A 16652-nucleotide genomic window follows, 5' to 3' on the forward strand; every position below is an offset into this window, starting at 1 on the left:
ACGCAATACCTGTTTTTTTCATGCAATACCTTTGAGTTATTTAAGAGGAGCCTGTGGAGTCACATGGAGAGACAGGCTGACGAATGAGGATATAAAGGAGCGTTGTGGTGTGGATGTGGATGTTATAGGAAGCGTTAGGAGGAACACACTGAGGTGGTTTGGCCATGTGGAGAGGATGGAGGGTGAAAGACTGACGAAGAGAGTGTATGTGAGTGAGGTGGAGGGGGGAAGAGGGAGGAGGAGGCCGAGGATGAGATGGAGGGATGGGGTGGAGAGGTACATGAGAGAGGGGTGTGTGAGTTGGGAGCAGTGCAGTGAAATGGCGAGGGACAGGACGACGTGGAGGCGATTTGTTTGTGGCCACCCCAAACGGGATTGAGGCGTCTGGCAATAGATAGATAGATAGACCTTTTTTCATGCAATACCTTAACACTTTCTTGTTTGCTGTTTTGCCAGTTTATATTAGCTGGGATCTTTATCTTGGAAGGGGAATATAAACTGAGGAATATCACTGAGAAGGAATATTAATGCCAATTGCTTGGAAGATGAGATTGTATTCTAGGTAGTATAAGATCATCCCTAGCACCTTTTCCTTGGCGATTTATTCTTATGCTTTAAAAATACTCCCGTATACTATTTTTTCCACCAATAAATCAAGAGTTCAAATAGATCGCTAAAAAAAAGTTGCTAAATTCTTTCTCTTTAACTTGGTCCGGATTTTCGCCCTTTTGCAGCTTTTTTCACGTAGCCCAGTGGCAGGAAAGACAGTGCTACGGCTCTACTGTGTTCCATTACAATCATATCATAATCATAATAGATAGGTAGATAAATAGATAGATAGACAGCTCTATGCGAGCCTGGGAATAGGAAATGAGCTTGCAAATTACACTGAGGAAAGCTGACGACAGTGGCCAGTAAGGAGATGATGCAGTTAGTTGTCAGCAATCCACCCGTGAACAAAGACCTAGTGACCATACACACACATACACACATACTCACACACAGGCTGCTAGAACTTTCCATCCACGAGGAACACACGTGACACACCCCTGCTACACCAGAATTTAGGAAAGAGAGCTCAGAAGGAGACAGGCCATAGAACAGGCCGGTCAGAAGGAGAAAGGGCTTAGCAACATGGGAGAGAGAGAGCGAGACAGGGAGGTAGCTACCCGGGACTCTATACTTCGCTCTGTGTGAGAGACTTGTTAATATTTCCAAGACAAATAAAAATAGTCCCATACTATTCTTTACCTCTCCTATCACTACATGACAAATGGGAAAGAGAAGATTATCTACTACAAGCTACTCTAATATAACAACCGCTCGCCCACAAGTTTAATATATATATATATAACTCAACCACAAAGGAACCACAAAGTCTTTTATGACATTAAGTCATTTTATGACACTACATCCTTTCTGTAGCACTTCTTCGTGACTAGCATCGTACTCTACAGGTCAGCATTCACCAGGAGGAGATGGCAAATTTAGGTCAAGTTAAAATGAACACCTTAGTAACCTCATGTAAAACGATGTAGATACACACACACACACACACACACACACACACACACACACACACACACACACACACACACACACTTTTTGTTTCATCTTCTTTTTCTTCCTTCACACACACACACACACACACACACACTTTTTGTTTCATCATCTTTTTCTTCCTTCACACACACACACACACACACACACACACACACACACACACACACACACACACACACACACACACACACACACACACACACACACACAATCCCAAGCAAACTATCCCCATGTCAAAAAAACAAAAACAAAATCCACGAAACAAGTAACACATCATAAGCAAAATAAATCGCTAAGGAAGAGGTGTCAAGAATCCCTTTAAGCCCGAGAGAATAGGGCTTAAGTAGAGACCAGTCTGAAGCCCTTTGTATGTGCTTCACCCAGTCAGGCTTCATGAGGGAAACCATTCATTGTATAACAGCATTATTATTTTTTTTTAATGAATTTGAAGTGGGTCTGTGTTGGAGGGATAATTGTGAGGCGGATTGAATGAGAGTGAGAGAGAGAGAGAGAGAGAGAGAGAGGGAAAGAAAGAGAGAGGAGAAGGAAGAAAGAGGGGAAAGAGTGGGAGTAAGATGTGTGTGTGTGTGTGTGTGTGAGAGAGAGAGAGAGAGAGAGGGACAGACAGACAGACAGACAGACAGACAGACAGACAGAGACGGAGGCAGAAAAAGAAAACAGAAGCGGAGAGAGAGAGAGAGAGAGAGAGAGAGAGAGAGAGAGAGAGAGAGAGAGAGAGAGAGAGAGGGAGGGGTAGAGGGGAGAAGGAACCCAAGGACAAGGGAATTTTAAGGAAAGTCACCCAGAGAAATGATATTCCTTTTCACCCGAATGAAAAAGACAAGATAAAGAATGCATTTAGGCAGGACAATGAGATGCCACTACAAAACAGGCTTGCAACAGGAAAAAATTGCAAGGAAAATCAGGGAATTTCAAAATGCACAGAGGAAGAAGTAAAAAATATCATGATCGGTCAAGCAGGTAACATGATTATTCAAACTTTCGAAATCTTGACTTCATGCACATAACAGAAAATTTTGGTTTTGTTTTGGAAATCAGATGTAGTGAGTAGGTCGCCCTCCCTTCCACTAATCAAAAACCATGACTACCTTCCTTCCTTCTCTCCCTCTTTCCCTCTTTCCTCTTATTTCCTTCCTTTCTTCCCTCCTTTCCTTACTTCCTTTCTTCCTTCTTTTTCCATCCTTCATTTTCCTTACTTACTCTTCCTTCCTCCCTTCCCTCCTTTTCCCTACTTCTTTTTCCCCTCCCTTCTTTTCCCTTCCTTCCTTTACCTTCCTTCATATTCCTTTTACGCCTTATTCCCGTCTCTTCCCTCCTATTTCTCCCTCCTGCAGACGAAAAAATAAATAAATAAATGAGTGAAAAGCAACATAGGTTCTTACTGGAAATTCTCAGACGCACTCACGTATAAAATTTCTGTTCGTCTTCCAGAGAGAGGGACTGTGAGTGGGTTTCTTTCTATTTCTCCATCCGTCTTCCATCTTCCTCCCTTCCTCCCTCCCTCCCTCCCTTCCTTCCTTCCTACCTTGCCTGCCTCATTCCCATCGCACACCCCTCCCCCCATCCACTTATGCCCTACTGAGGACAATAGACTATAAAAAAGCAAAAAATATGACAGATTCTCACTGCCATCTTTTAGACTCACTCATAGATAAAATTTCCACCCATCCTCTAAAGTGAGAGAATATTCCCTTCCAATCACTGCCCCCTCCCCTCCTTCCTTCCCCTCCTGTTCTCCCTCCCTCCCTTCCTTCCCCTCCTCTTCTCCCTCCCTTCCTTTCTTACCCCCTTCATTGCACGCCTCATTGCCCCCTCCCCCTCTTCCCCCCCTCTCCACATCTCACCATTCCTACTGCAATCTACCTGGGCTCTTCATCCAGGCTTTGACTACTTCATTCACCCTCAAGTCCATCACTCCCTTTGCCATTCACCTCGTTTATTGGCGATCGTTTCTGCGTATATAACACTCAATCAGACGGTGTTGTGGGAAAGCTGTGGGTAGGGACAGGACCGAAGGCTAGAGACGCAGAAATCCCAGCAAGAAACCACCTACCTCTCCTTCCACGGCTTATTCTATGCGTCGGAGCCTTCACAGGAGACCGCGAATCATCTTTTACTCGTTATGCGATGTGTTGGAGCGCTAAAACGTAATCAGCAATCCCCTTGCTCTGTTTTTAGATGTCCTGAGGGATTAGCAAGACATAAACACAACTCCTGCCTCTCCTATTTAATGTTTTAAGGCATTAGTAAGAAGAGCTAAGATTCTTTCGTCTCTTATTCGGTGTTAGAGCATCAGCAAGACATCGTTAGCATTCTCCCGCCTCCCTCCGTCGATGTGTTGGACCTCAGCAAGAAACCGCTAACCTTCCTGCCAGCCACCGCCCCTTATTCGATGTGACAAAATAGCTGCTGTATGTTATCTGCGTATCCCCCTTTGACGTGCGTTACCTGCCCGAACGCCGGAATCTACGTAGGTGAAAGGGAAGGCGGTGAACGGAAGCGAGTTGGAGGGGCCTTTGTGCCAGAGAAAGGCCCCCCTCCTGTCAAAAACTGCTCAATCTCCCCTCACATCTACCTCGCTGCTGAAAGAACACTCATATTGAAGAAATTAACCCCTTTGGTGCTATTGGTGCATTTGGGCATTTTATTTAGCCTAAAGATGTACTATAAATGTAACTATCTTTTTCAGGAAGATGGCATGTAGAAGCAGTCCAAGAGCTGGTCAATTCATGCAGTTTCCAGGCCTTTTGAGTACTAGAAATCCGTCAGTAGAACAAACCAGTCTTATGGTTGCACGTATTAAATAACTTAATGTCCACAAAAAGATAAACTGTTAATGATGTTAGTGTCATACCTACACGATCAAACACATGTCCTACGCTTATTAGAGTTGTCAGATCTCTCCACGACCTAGTTTCCCTCAAGATTAAGAAATTTGGCTTGTGGTGAAACGATTACCTAAAGAAAACGTTTGGTGTGGCGAAGGTGCTAATATTTCACAAGGGGAACGCGTGGTGCAGTGGTTAGCTCATACCCCTCACATCTGAAAGAACCGGAGATGAATTCCCATGCCGGTCAGACTATAAGGCACAGCTTGTTTTCTTTCATATCCCCCTGTTAACCCAGCATAAAGACTGAGGATATGGATTTAACACTAAGATTAGTAGGATTAAAACTTCAATCGTGAATGGAATGCAGGATTAGGATACACAAAGGCACTTACGATCAGAGAGAGAGAGAGAGAGTGGGTCACAGGAGGTCCTATTGCTGTCTACCCCCCCCCCCTCTCTCTCTCTTTCTCTCTCTCTCAATCAGGAGGAAGGAAGACGAGGAGGAAGAGGGGTGGTTCATCTGGGAGGCTGGCATACGGTACCTTTTCACCGTATGCAAATGCTGCTGAGGGGGTACTGAAAGGAAGGCCGCTGTCTCCTCACATTGTTAAGACCTTACCGTGAATCATACTAAAAAAAATACTGCCTGCAACGTTTATTCTTGCAGCCTTGGGACGATTTTGTTCAGCTTGAGAGAGAGAGAGAGAGAGAGAGAGAGAGAGAGAGAGAGACAGACAGACAGACAGACAGAGAGAGACAGACAGAGAGAGAGACAGAGAGACAGACAGACAGAGACAGAGAGAGACAGAGACAGACAGACAGACAGATACAGAGACAGGACAGAGACAGACAAACAGACAGAAAGACAGAGACAGACAGATAGACAGACAGACAGAGACAGACAGAGAAGAGATAGAGAAACGGATGGTAAGAGAGAGTGGGGGGAGAGGAAGGAAGAGACAGAGACAGACAGACAGACTTCTAAAGACCCAGGACGTAAACAGACTATTGCGGGTCGTGTTCTAGAGGAAGACGAAGACTCAGAAAAAAGAAGAAACAAAGGCTGACGATTAATACACCACATAAACTGATTCTTTGCTTAATGAGCCACGTGTGGTTGATAGGCAAGGCGCTTAGGTCTTTTTTTTTTCTTCCTTTCTTCCTCCAACTTCCTCCTCCTTTTCCCTCCATTGCAGCTGGGCTTGAGGGGGAGAGGGAGGGGGAGGGCAAGCGAGGTTCTAGGAGAGGAAGAGAGAGAGAGAGAGAGAGAGAGAGAGAGAGAGAGAAAGAGAAAGAGAAAGAGAGAAAGAGGAAGAGAATGTAAATGTGTGTGTGTGTGTGTGTGTGTGTGTGTTACAGAGCAGAGCTTAGATAGGCGCAATTGCAAGGAAGAAGAAAAGGAAAAGGAAAATAAAACCTTATATAATCTTAGTAAGGGAGATTAAGGAAAGAGAATGAAATATTTATAAAGCAGAATAAGAAAATAAAACAGGATAAAGGAGGTCAAAACTACAAAGATGAGAGAAGGAAGAGGATAACAAGAAGAAGAACAGAAGAAGAAAGAGGTGGAGTGGGCAGGTAAGGAAAATGAAGTTAAAGAAGTTATTGAAGACGTGAGAAAGATTATAAGACATCTCTAAGAAGTACAGCTACAGAGAAGACGGAACTAACAGGATGACAACCGGAAGAACCAGTAGCCAAGGGGACAGGTAAAGTAAAGAAGGAAGAATGTATTATTGGTAAAAGAAGGAATAAAGCTATAGATAATAAGGTTTAAATGTGAAGATGAAAGATTAACAAGATGGCAACAGGAAGAGAGATAAGGCAAAGATAGGGACGACAGGTAAGCAAAAGCACTGTAGTACTGATAAGATAGAGTAAAAGCATTAAGCACATAAGCGTGGAACAGCTAAGAGACCAAAGTTAGCCTTCTATTCCACTGCCTCTGCTTCACACTTAGGGCACGTCTTTCACTTTCCTCCCTCAACGAGAATGAACTATGGACAGAGACATACCAAGCCTCTCTCAGCTTAGGAATATTAGCCAGCAGATGAAAGAAAGAAGCAGAAGAGGTGAAATATTAGGCAAACTTTTAGTACACTATATCAAAGGGAATCAGCAATGCATAGAGAAATATACCAAGCCTCTCTCATCTTAGGAATATTAGCCAGCAGACGAAAGAACGACGAAGAAGAGGTGAAATATTAGGCAAACTTTTAACGCACTATATCAAGGAGAATCACCAATTGATTGAGAAATATACCAAGCCTCTTTCAGCTTAGGAATATTAGCCAGCAGATGAAAGAAAGAAGCAGAAGAGGCGAAATATTAGGCAAACTTTCAATACACTATATCAGAGGTAATCAGCAATAGATAGAGAAATATACCAAGCCTCTCTCATGTTAGGAATATTAGTCAGCAGAGGAAAATATAGGTTAGAAGCTGAGAAGGTGAAATATTAGGCGAATCAACCCTGACTTGTTGCAAAAGTGAAAGAGCAGACAGGGGTGAAAAAGAAGACAGGAGCAGATAGACAGGTTCGGGATGTAGGGCAGTAGGGTGGAGGGGGTGAAAGAATGAGGACCAACGGACCAGACGCGTACGGGAAAGCAGAAGAATGGCGTATGCATGAGGGAAAAAGCACAAGCTACAAGAGGCGATCAAGTTGTAATTTGTCACGCGTCACGCTCCATTTTTCGGGTGTTACGTGCCTTGCCCCTGCCCTTGCCCATATTAATAGCACTGCCGACTTGCCCACTTCATAGCACGACGTGCGATATTTATTAAACATTAGCAACGGTATGAAGAATATTTAGTTTTTTTTTTTTTTTTTTTACAATATTCTAATACCTGATCTTTACGTGAAAGGTAATTATTTCCATTTCTCAACAATTTATTACGGAAATTGATCATATTTTTAGCAATGTATCAACCAGCTAAAATCCTACGACAATTTTATAAGGACAGTGGACGAAAAATGTAGCAAAATATATCGTTCATCACCCTAAATCGCACAAAAAGATGTCATAAGAACACGAACAAAAAAAAAATCTTGCCAAAAGTTATCCTTAGTTTCGTTAGTCTTCGGTAAATTCCAAACCAGAGTGAATGAAAAAAATTGAAAATTATCTACATATATACCCTGCAGGAGTCTATAAAAAATTGTACAGTCAAAAATAATAATAATAATAATAATAATAATAATAATAACAGCAGACATACATGAAAATTATCAAGTTGTATACATATTCTGCATTAAAAAATTCTCTACTCTTTTCACCGTAACTTGGCACAGATTTTCTTCACTTTCCAGCTTATTTCACGTAGTCCAGTGGCAGAATAAGCCAATACTGTGGCTCTACATCCTTTACATAGCACCTCTTCGTGACTAATGTTATACTTTAGTGCTGACCTATTGCTGCAACTCAGCACTGAATATGGAGAATTGGCATTTTTGGGTCAGGTCAGAGTGAAAGGCGTGTAATATTTTTCAAAAGCTTAGTCTAGTTTCAAAATTGTATAAAGAAAAAATTATATACTTTTTTTATCGAATTTGCAAAACTGATCGGAAAAAAATGCTCTTCAAACTTACCTTGCTGTGAGAAAAGAAGCAATAGTGTTCAGGTGCGGTCCTCTTAAATTCTGTCCGTGATATGGTTTGAACCCGGCGTCTCCATTCACTAGTGGTGGTGACGTGGTGCTTGTAGGATGGGGAGGCTGGTAGGGTGGTTGGTGGTGCTGGTAGGCTGGTGAGGTTGGCAGGGCGACTGGTGGTGTTGGTAGGATAGCTGGTGGTGTTGGTAGGATGGGGAGGCTGGTAAGGTGTCTGGCAGGGTGGTTGGTAGGATGTTGAGGTTGGCAGGGTGGTTGGTGGTGCTGGTAGGATGGTGAAGTTGGCGGTGTGGTTGGTGGTGTTGGTAGGGTAGTGAGGGCGACAGGCTGGTGATGAGGTGGCTGGGAGGAAGGTGTTGGTAGGGCGGTGTGGGTTACAGATGAATACAAACACACACAAACACTTTCCTCCCTCACGAAGTTCCAGATATTTCAACATTTTCACTATACATCTTCTTACTTAAATCTGGCTAACTTCACTCGAATTTCCTCAGCTTAACCCCTTCAGCCCGATGTCGTAGAGCATCGTTTATTCTTTCTACAGCAAGATGATTATTATTGACATAGGAGAATTACCAAGTCTTATACAGGCTAATGGAAAGTAAAGCTAACATATAAAGTTTGCAAAGTCCCCTAAGTTGAATATCATCTGTAAAGGGCAAAGATATAATTGAAAAAAAGACGTCATCGGTCTGTACGGGTTAAGGAGGAGTTGTAGTAGTGACGAGATGAATGAAGTCTCTATGAACCACTTCTGTCTCGAAAAGTATAAGTGACACTGAATTAAAACTGTATGGAGAAACTGGAATGATATAAAGAACACATCCTTGGCTCGTGGTATTTGTCATAAACCGTCCACACCTCACGAGCAAGTTAGAGACACTGATCAGGTGTTTCGTATCCCCCTCTTATGAACCCCTGTGAGGCATGAATCAGTATCGAGCGTGTGGGTTTGGTGGTTCGCTTACACACAGACAGCTATTTTTACTTCCTCATGAGCATCACAGCTCTAAGTATTTTATTCCAGCTTATGACAAATGATATGAATTAGCTGAGAGTCGGTCTTGAGAGGAAGAAGGTGTAATTACTGTCGTCAATAACTCTCTCATGATCAGGACAGCTCTGGCTTTTCACTCCAGCAAACAGCTGATCAATTTACTCAACTTAGAGTGAGTCATGAGAGTCTGTTAAGAATTACAATAGATTTCTTTGTTTTGCTTTTTCTGTCTTTTCTTTCTTTTTTTCTTTTTCCTTTTTTTTTTTTGACTATCGTGGTGGTGGGGACGGAGATCACAATCCAGCCCACTGTTTGGAAAATAAGGTGCTAAAGAGGGACGCCTTCACGTGGTGGCACTGATATACCCCGGCAGAGAAGCTGATGGATTATTCAAATGACCCTCAACTCCCTCCCTATCCCTCGAGAGGAGGATGGTGGGCAATGGGAAAATGGAATCTTCAGTTCACGTCCAGATGAGCTTCGGGCTACATCTCCCCCCCCCTCCCAAACCACCACCAGTACCACAACAACAACAACAACAACAACTACTACTACTACTACTACTACCATTACCATAATCAGGTTAATAGGTGTAGTAGTAGTGGAAATAGTAGTAGTAGTACTGACACTGAATCATTCTCCTTCTAAAGCTCACATTTCTGCTTTGACTCAGGTGGGTTCGGGGGAGATCATGATGGAGTAGTAGTAGTCGCAGTAGTAGTAGTAGTAGTAGTAGTAGTTTAGTAGTAGTAGTAGTAGTAACACTGAATCGTCCCTTTTCGAAGCCTCACATTACTGTTTCGACTCAGGTGGGTTCGGGCGAGATCATGACCGAGGAGGAGGAGTGGGAGGACGTCGTGGAGGTGGTTGGAGACGCCTGTGAGGCCCTGGAGGAGAGTTCGGCGCCTCAAGAACTGGGAACCTCGTATGACTCCTCGGTGGATGGACGGAGGGAGCTGGTGTTCATAAATTCACGACATCAAGCCTGTCCACCTGGAGCTGCCATCATCTATGCTACTCTTAATTCGGTAAAGAGAGAGAGAGAGAGAGAGAGAGAGAGAGAGAGAGAGAGAGAGAAGGGGGTGGCAGGAGGATCTGGGGAGTTGTGAACGGGAAGAGGAAGAGGGAAAAAGGAAAAGAAGGAAGGCAGGAGAATGGGTAAATAGGGAGGGAAAAGGAAAAGGGAAAGAAGGGAGAGGGAGGGGACAGAGAGAAGGAGAGAGAAATAGGAAATCGGGAAAGAGAAAGAGGGAAGAGGAAGGGCAATAGACTACATCGAGTGAGTGGATGATGGGCGTTCCCACCTATCACTTGATTTTGATCTGCAGGGAGAAAAAGAGATAGGGCAAATATTTAGTCTCCCTTCCTCGTCTTTACTGCCAAAACAAAGGAAGAAAATGAAAATATCTAATAGGGGAAATTGTTAGTCTCCCTTCTTTGTCTTTACTACGAAAAAAAAGAAGGAAAATGAAACTATCTCATAACAATCTCTCTTTATCAACACAGCAGGACAATTTAAGGTAAGACTAACCTATTTTGCTGTCCCCCGTCAGGATGCCGGGGTAATGAACCACTCAGGCGAGAGTTTGGCGACCTATAGAAGCGCAGAGACGCAGACGGAGAAGAAGGAGAAGTGCTTGTCGCAGTTCTATCACTGCATCCTCGGTGAGAAAAGGAGTCGTATTCTTGTCAGCAAAGGGGACAACGTAGCTCTTCTTCCTTAGCGATTTATTTTGCCCCTTTTACCTTAGCAGTATATGGATGACCTCTTAAAACATTATCAGCCTCCTGTGACTCACTCTTAGTTAAATCACCTGGCATTATATAAAAAGGAGTACTATAGTCTGTTTAATCTCTGCCGGCAAAGATCCCTAACCTCTTTCAGCTCAGGAAATGACCAAATTCAGTCAGATTGCAGGATAAATTCAACTAGTAACCAAGGAGACTCATTCCTCCTTCACAACTACGACTTATCAAAATTCAACCACCACAACTAAGTATTCATGCATTATACGTGGTCCAGTTCCCTCAGGTTAGAAAAAAAAAATATATATAGAATTGTTCCCGCCAGAAGAGGGTTAATAGCGCCATGTATTTTTATTTTAACATCGACATAAACGTCAGTAACACAAAAAGAGATTGTTATTTGAAAAAGAATATCAAAGTGTTTCCAATGAAGAGTCAAATTTGCTGAAGTGACCAGGTAAAATATCTGTGTCGTCCACTGAGATGAAAAGGGACGATTTTTGGTCTGACTATTTTACTCAGCTGAAAGTGAGTCATAGGAGCCTGAATCTGCTAAACGAGCCACTGTACCATAATAACTTTCACAAACCTACATTTGTCATATTCACAAATCTACAACTGTACCAGATTCGCAAACTTTCACAGACCTTCATGTGTACCATATTCACAGACCTATAATTGTACCATATTCACAAGGTTTTCTAGCCCTACACGTGTACATATTCACAAACCTACAGTTCTACCACATTTACAATCTTTTATAAACCAGTTGTACTTTTGTCACAAGCAATCACAAACCAGTTCACATCATGCACAGCCACTAGCCCAATTTTCTTCCTTCACTGTCTTTCACAAACCCAATTTGCTTCGCTTACAGTCTTTCACAAACCCAGTTCACTTCATGCACAGTCACAAACCCAGTCCCTTCATTCACAGTCACAAACCCAGTCCCTTCATTCAGTCACAAACCCAGTCCCTTCAGTCACAGTCACAAACCCAGCCACTTCGTCCAGTCTTTCACAAACATATAAATATCTTGGAAACAACTGAACCAAACTCTGCCTTTCAGGGGACGAGAGCTATCGACGTGACCGCCAGAGGGAAGCGTGTCTCCAGCGGTCTGTCAACTCGGTCTCCACCATTGACACCATGAGTCGTATCCTGTTCCCGCTCTCCTACGGTCTCCTAAACTTGTGGTATTGGTACTCCTACTACGACACCACACTCGTCTTCAACTGGTCAGACCCCGGGTTCGACGACCTTGGCTTCGGTCTGCATGATAGGAATATGATAACGAGTGGGGAGAGGGGTGATGTCCTGTAGTGAAGGTTGGGAAGCTTAGTAGTAGCTGGTTTGTCTTCACCTGACGGAACTGGGCCACCTTTACAACCTTGATGCTATTTCGCGGTTGTAGAATAACCGTGAGACTTGGAAGTACCGTTGAGTCTCCCTGGTTACTAGTCAAAACTGGGCCACTCCTACAACCTGGATGCTAATTCGTGGTTGTAGCATTTCAATGAGACTTGGTGGTACCACTGAGTCTCCCTGGTTACTAGTCAAATAGATCCTCCAGTCTGACTACACCTGACCATCACCTGAGCTGAAGGGGGCTGGGGAGCTTCGTCAGGTTAGAAGAAAGGAGCTGCAATAGTCGTGTTGGGTTTATAAGTTCAAAATTTGGTTTAGCGGTGTTTAGAAAGGTATATACTAGCTGTCTATAACTAACCATTATTTTTAGGGGAAATACAGATGACAGAAGCGCTATTGACCTCTAACAAGCCTATTTGTTAGCCTAATTACACTAGGGAACTATCGTAAGTGTGTGAGAAAAGGATAGCAAAGAAAATGACTCTCTACCCACCACTCACTCTGACATATTAGCCTGCAGAATCATCATCACCATCATCGTCATCATCATCATCATCATCATCATCAAACCTACATGGGTAAAAAAAAGTACATCTCTTCCCACCCACCGTCCCCTCTGACATAGTAGCCAGCAGAATCATCATCACCATCATCATCAACATCATCATCATCATCGTCATCATCAAACCTACATGGTTAAGAAAAGTACAGCTCTCCTCACCCACCACCCCCTCTGACATAATAGCCATCATCATCATCATCATCCTTCCTCACTGTTAATAATGGGTACAAGAACAAGACTTAGAGAAATACTTAAAAGCTACACGAGTATTATTAAGAAAGATAATAAATTTTGCTAAGTCCCCCTACAACACAACCAGCAATAGTCCATGTTCTATCCAGGTCCCTAATTGTCCCTACTGTTGGTCGAGGCAAAGGCACAGAACAGAAAAAAAAAAAAATACAGAATGAGAAGTTATCATCCCCGTAAACCACAAGCAAATCTTCATCAACACTTCTCCGCCGGCTGCGGATTGGAAGGCGTCACATGAACTATTTTTGTGTCATGGAATAATGAAAGCAAGAGGGAAGTAATAAGCACAGAATAAAACATTAGGAAAAGGAAGGTGGTGGTGTGTGAAAAGGATGACAGAAATACGAGGCACAGAACGAAACATTAGGAAAAGGAGGATGGTATTTTTTTTCCAGTTATAGCAATATAAAACACGCAAAAATAATATGAAAAGGAAGGATAACGTATTATTTAAGAACGAATGAAAAACATGGGGGCAGGACACAAAGCTGGCTGTGAATTATCGGTGGACTTTAGCTTATATCTGTACCTATACTCCTTCTACTCTAACATGGCCTAGAATTGCCCTCTCTCCACCTTGAATGCCTACTTGTGACAGCTGAATTACAGTGGAAGATACTGTTAGTCTCGAAGAAGTGCTAGTTAAAGGAGGTAGGATCCGTGGTATTGTCCTTCCTGCCACTGAGCTGATCACCAGTATATAAGGCTAGTCACGAAGAAGTGCCAGGGGAAGGATGAAGGAACCGTGGCATGGACCTTCCTGCCACTGAGCTACGTGGAAAAAGATGCCAAAAGAGCGAAGAATCTGAGACAAGTTAAAGTGAAAGGAGTATGGTTACAAAATCCATATAGTCATTTCCTCCCCACTCGCGCCCCCAGAAACACATAAATAGTGATCAGTTGCCAATCTTCGTAGGCTTCTTTCTTAGGCGGATAATTCTGATGGAGGCGGTGCAGCACAGGGCACAGCAGAGCACTATATCTTCTTTGAGTCCACCTACAGGCCCGTAGACTCGGCGGTTAAGAAAGCTCCCTGACATCTTTTCCTAAACGATTTATTTTGCTTGTCACACATTTCTGTCCTATTCTGTGCTATATAAATCCTTTCAATATCGCCATACTCTGCATAAGTAACGTACAAACTGTTAACCAGCAATATCCAAAAACAAATCGCCGATGAATAGGTGTTAGGGAGCCTCCTTAACCGACGAGAATATGGGCCTAGAGGTATTGTAACACACACGTAATTAAAGTTCCTGTAAAAAACATCCCGAGAGTGCATACCTCCACCAGCGCCTATATAACTTAATATTTGTTGCTGTAATTCCACTTTTCTACTAGACGAATACTTTGACGGTCTCACATAGCCAATCATTTAATTCTACGGTTTTTGTCTCGCCTTTTATCGATTCTCAGAGACAGCAAACCTCCGACGATGCCAATGAATTTTGTGGTTTATTCTTGCCTCCACATCCGGTTCCATCTCAAAATCTAATCAATCCTTCCTTGACCCAGTGTCCACCTGTCCACAAGATTTTACTGAGATTTAATGACAACTTTCTTAGATATCTTGCACACAGACACACACACAGACAAGCAGACAGGCAAGTACCGGTGAATACATAACCTTCTCTAGCTTTGTTGATGGAGGTAAATATTGGTGATTAGAGCAAATGAATAAAAGCTAAAACTGACCACGAAAGATTTTTTTTTTTTTCTTTTCGTCTTTCCATTCACGTTGACATTTACGTACATTTTTAAGTGATGCATTTCGACATTTAATTCCAAACCGGTATGTACTGTAAATAGTATCGCCAGTTCGCCTCGCCCATGACTACCACACACTATCCATAGAATGTCTCAATATGCGCATCACAGTCATGCTGTGCCGTGCCGTGCTGTGTTGTGCTGCCCTACCCTGCAATACCGCCCCGTGCTCTGCCCTGCCCTGCCCTGCCCTGCCCCTATCTTGCCCTGCCCTGCCCTATCCCATAATACGCACATCAATTTGTGCTTAGTAGTTAAAATTTATCATCTTCGCTTCATTATCTCATATTTTCTTCGAACCAGCGGTACACCTGCCACGTCTCTCTCGACCAGACCAGTACACCTGCTTCAGTAGTTGTGTAGCGTGTTAGGAGCTCGCTAAGGTTCCCTCCACACCAAACACTTGCTGGCGCGGGCTAGAGTTCTGCATCACTGTAAACTGTTGAAAATCTCTCTCAAACCCTCCCAAACCCTCCCGCGTCCACTGGGGCCACTTGTACGGGTTTCAGTGATGTTAAACTCCCGCCACGCGAGCAAGTGTTTGGTATGCACGAGACCTAAGATCTCCTGAGGTGCCAACTTATCACTGTGTATGTAAATATATATATATAAAAAAAAAAAAAGATATAACAGAGAATCTGTTCTTATTATCCTGACTACTGTAGTAGTTGTAGTAGTGGTGGTGGTAGTAGTAGTAGTAGTAGTAGTAGTAGTAGTAGATGTTGTTGTTGTTGTTGTTGTTGTCCGTGGTGGCAGCAGCATCTCTTAAGGCCGACTCCCAGATGTATCATATCATTTGACATAAGTTAGAATTAAATATTAGGAGTTGTGCTCATCATTAGAGAGAAAATATAGCTGTCTGTGTGTGCGAACCACCAAACCCACACGCACGATACTGATTCATACTTCATAAGGGTTCATGAGAGGGGGATATGATGCTTCTGGTCAGTGTTTTTAAGACGCTCGTGAGGTGTGGACAGTACATGACTATTCCCACGAGCCAAGGATGTGTTTTTTTTTTTTTTTCTGTGATTCCTATTTTCTCCATACAGTTTTAATTCAGTGTTACTTATACTTTTCGAGACAGAAGTGAGACCATTAATCTACCCACTACTGCAACTCCTCCTTAACCCCTATAGACAGATGAAATCTTTTCAATTGTTTTCTTGCCATTTACAGATGATGATATTCAACTTAGGAGACTGCAAACTTAGTAAATATTTCCATTATTGCCGTTTCCTATTTTTGGTGTTTTTTTCTTCCAGAAGTATAGATTTTTAGTTCATTTGAGTGTTTTGAGGCCTCATTTTTTGTCCAAATGAATAATAACCATAATATGACTATTACAACTTAGTTACCTCCTAACCCTGCGGGAGCTCTTGATTGCCACTTAACCTAACCTAATCAAAGTAACCTAACCTAACCTAACAAAAGTAACCTAACCTAACCTAACAAAAGTAACCTAACCTAACCTAACAAAAGTAACCTAACCTAACCTAACAAAAGTAACCTAATCTAACCTAACAAAAGTAACCTAATCTAACCTAACAAAAGTAACTTAACCTAACCTAACCTAACTGAAGTAACCTAACCTAAACTAACTGAAGTAACCTAACCTAACCTAACAAAAGTAACCTAACCTAACCTAACAAAAGTAACCTAACCTAACCTAACAAAAGTAACCTAACCTAACCTAACAAAAGTAACCTAACCTAACCTAACTGAAGTAACCTAACCTAACCTAACTGAAGTAACCAAACCTAACCTAACTGAAGTAACCTAACCTAACCTAACTAAAGCAACCTAACTTACCCTGATGGTCCTTTTGGCTCATCCGACAAGCCAAGCTAAGCTATCTCAACCTAAGCTATCTCAGCCTAAGCTAACCTGACCCAAGATCATGGAAATTAAAAATATTCATAAAAAAATAGAA

The 16652-nt window shown here is 42.6% G+C and overlaps 1 protein-coding gene across 1 annotated transcript in view; it reads left to right on the forward strand.

Moving 5' to 3' along the window:
* LOC145416485 (gamma-aminobutyric acid receptor subunit alpha-2) overlaps positions 1-12093 on the forward strand; it is a 59491-nt gene extending 47398 nt beyond the window's left edge. Inside the window, exons 8-10 of the mRNA XM_080285442.1 lie at positions 9834-10052; positions 10578-10689; positions 11840-12093. Coding sequence (XP_080141568.1) covers positions 9834-10052; positions 10578-10689; positions 11840-12093 — 585 coding nt within the window. The remainder of the gene's footprint in view (positions 1-9833; positions 10053-10577; positions 10690-11839) is intronic.
* The last annotated feature ends 4559 nt before the right edge of the window (positions 12094-16652 follow it).

This window comes from Coenobita brevimanus, chromosome 106, assembly GCF_032717465.1.
Source record: "Coenobita brevimanus isolate Jiangsu-jjx chromosome 106, ASM3271746v2, whole genome shotgun sequence".
Taxonomy (NCBI): Eukaryota; Metazoa; Arthropoda; class Malacostraca; order Decapoda; family Coenobitidae; genus Coenobita; species Coenobita brevimanus.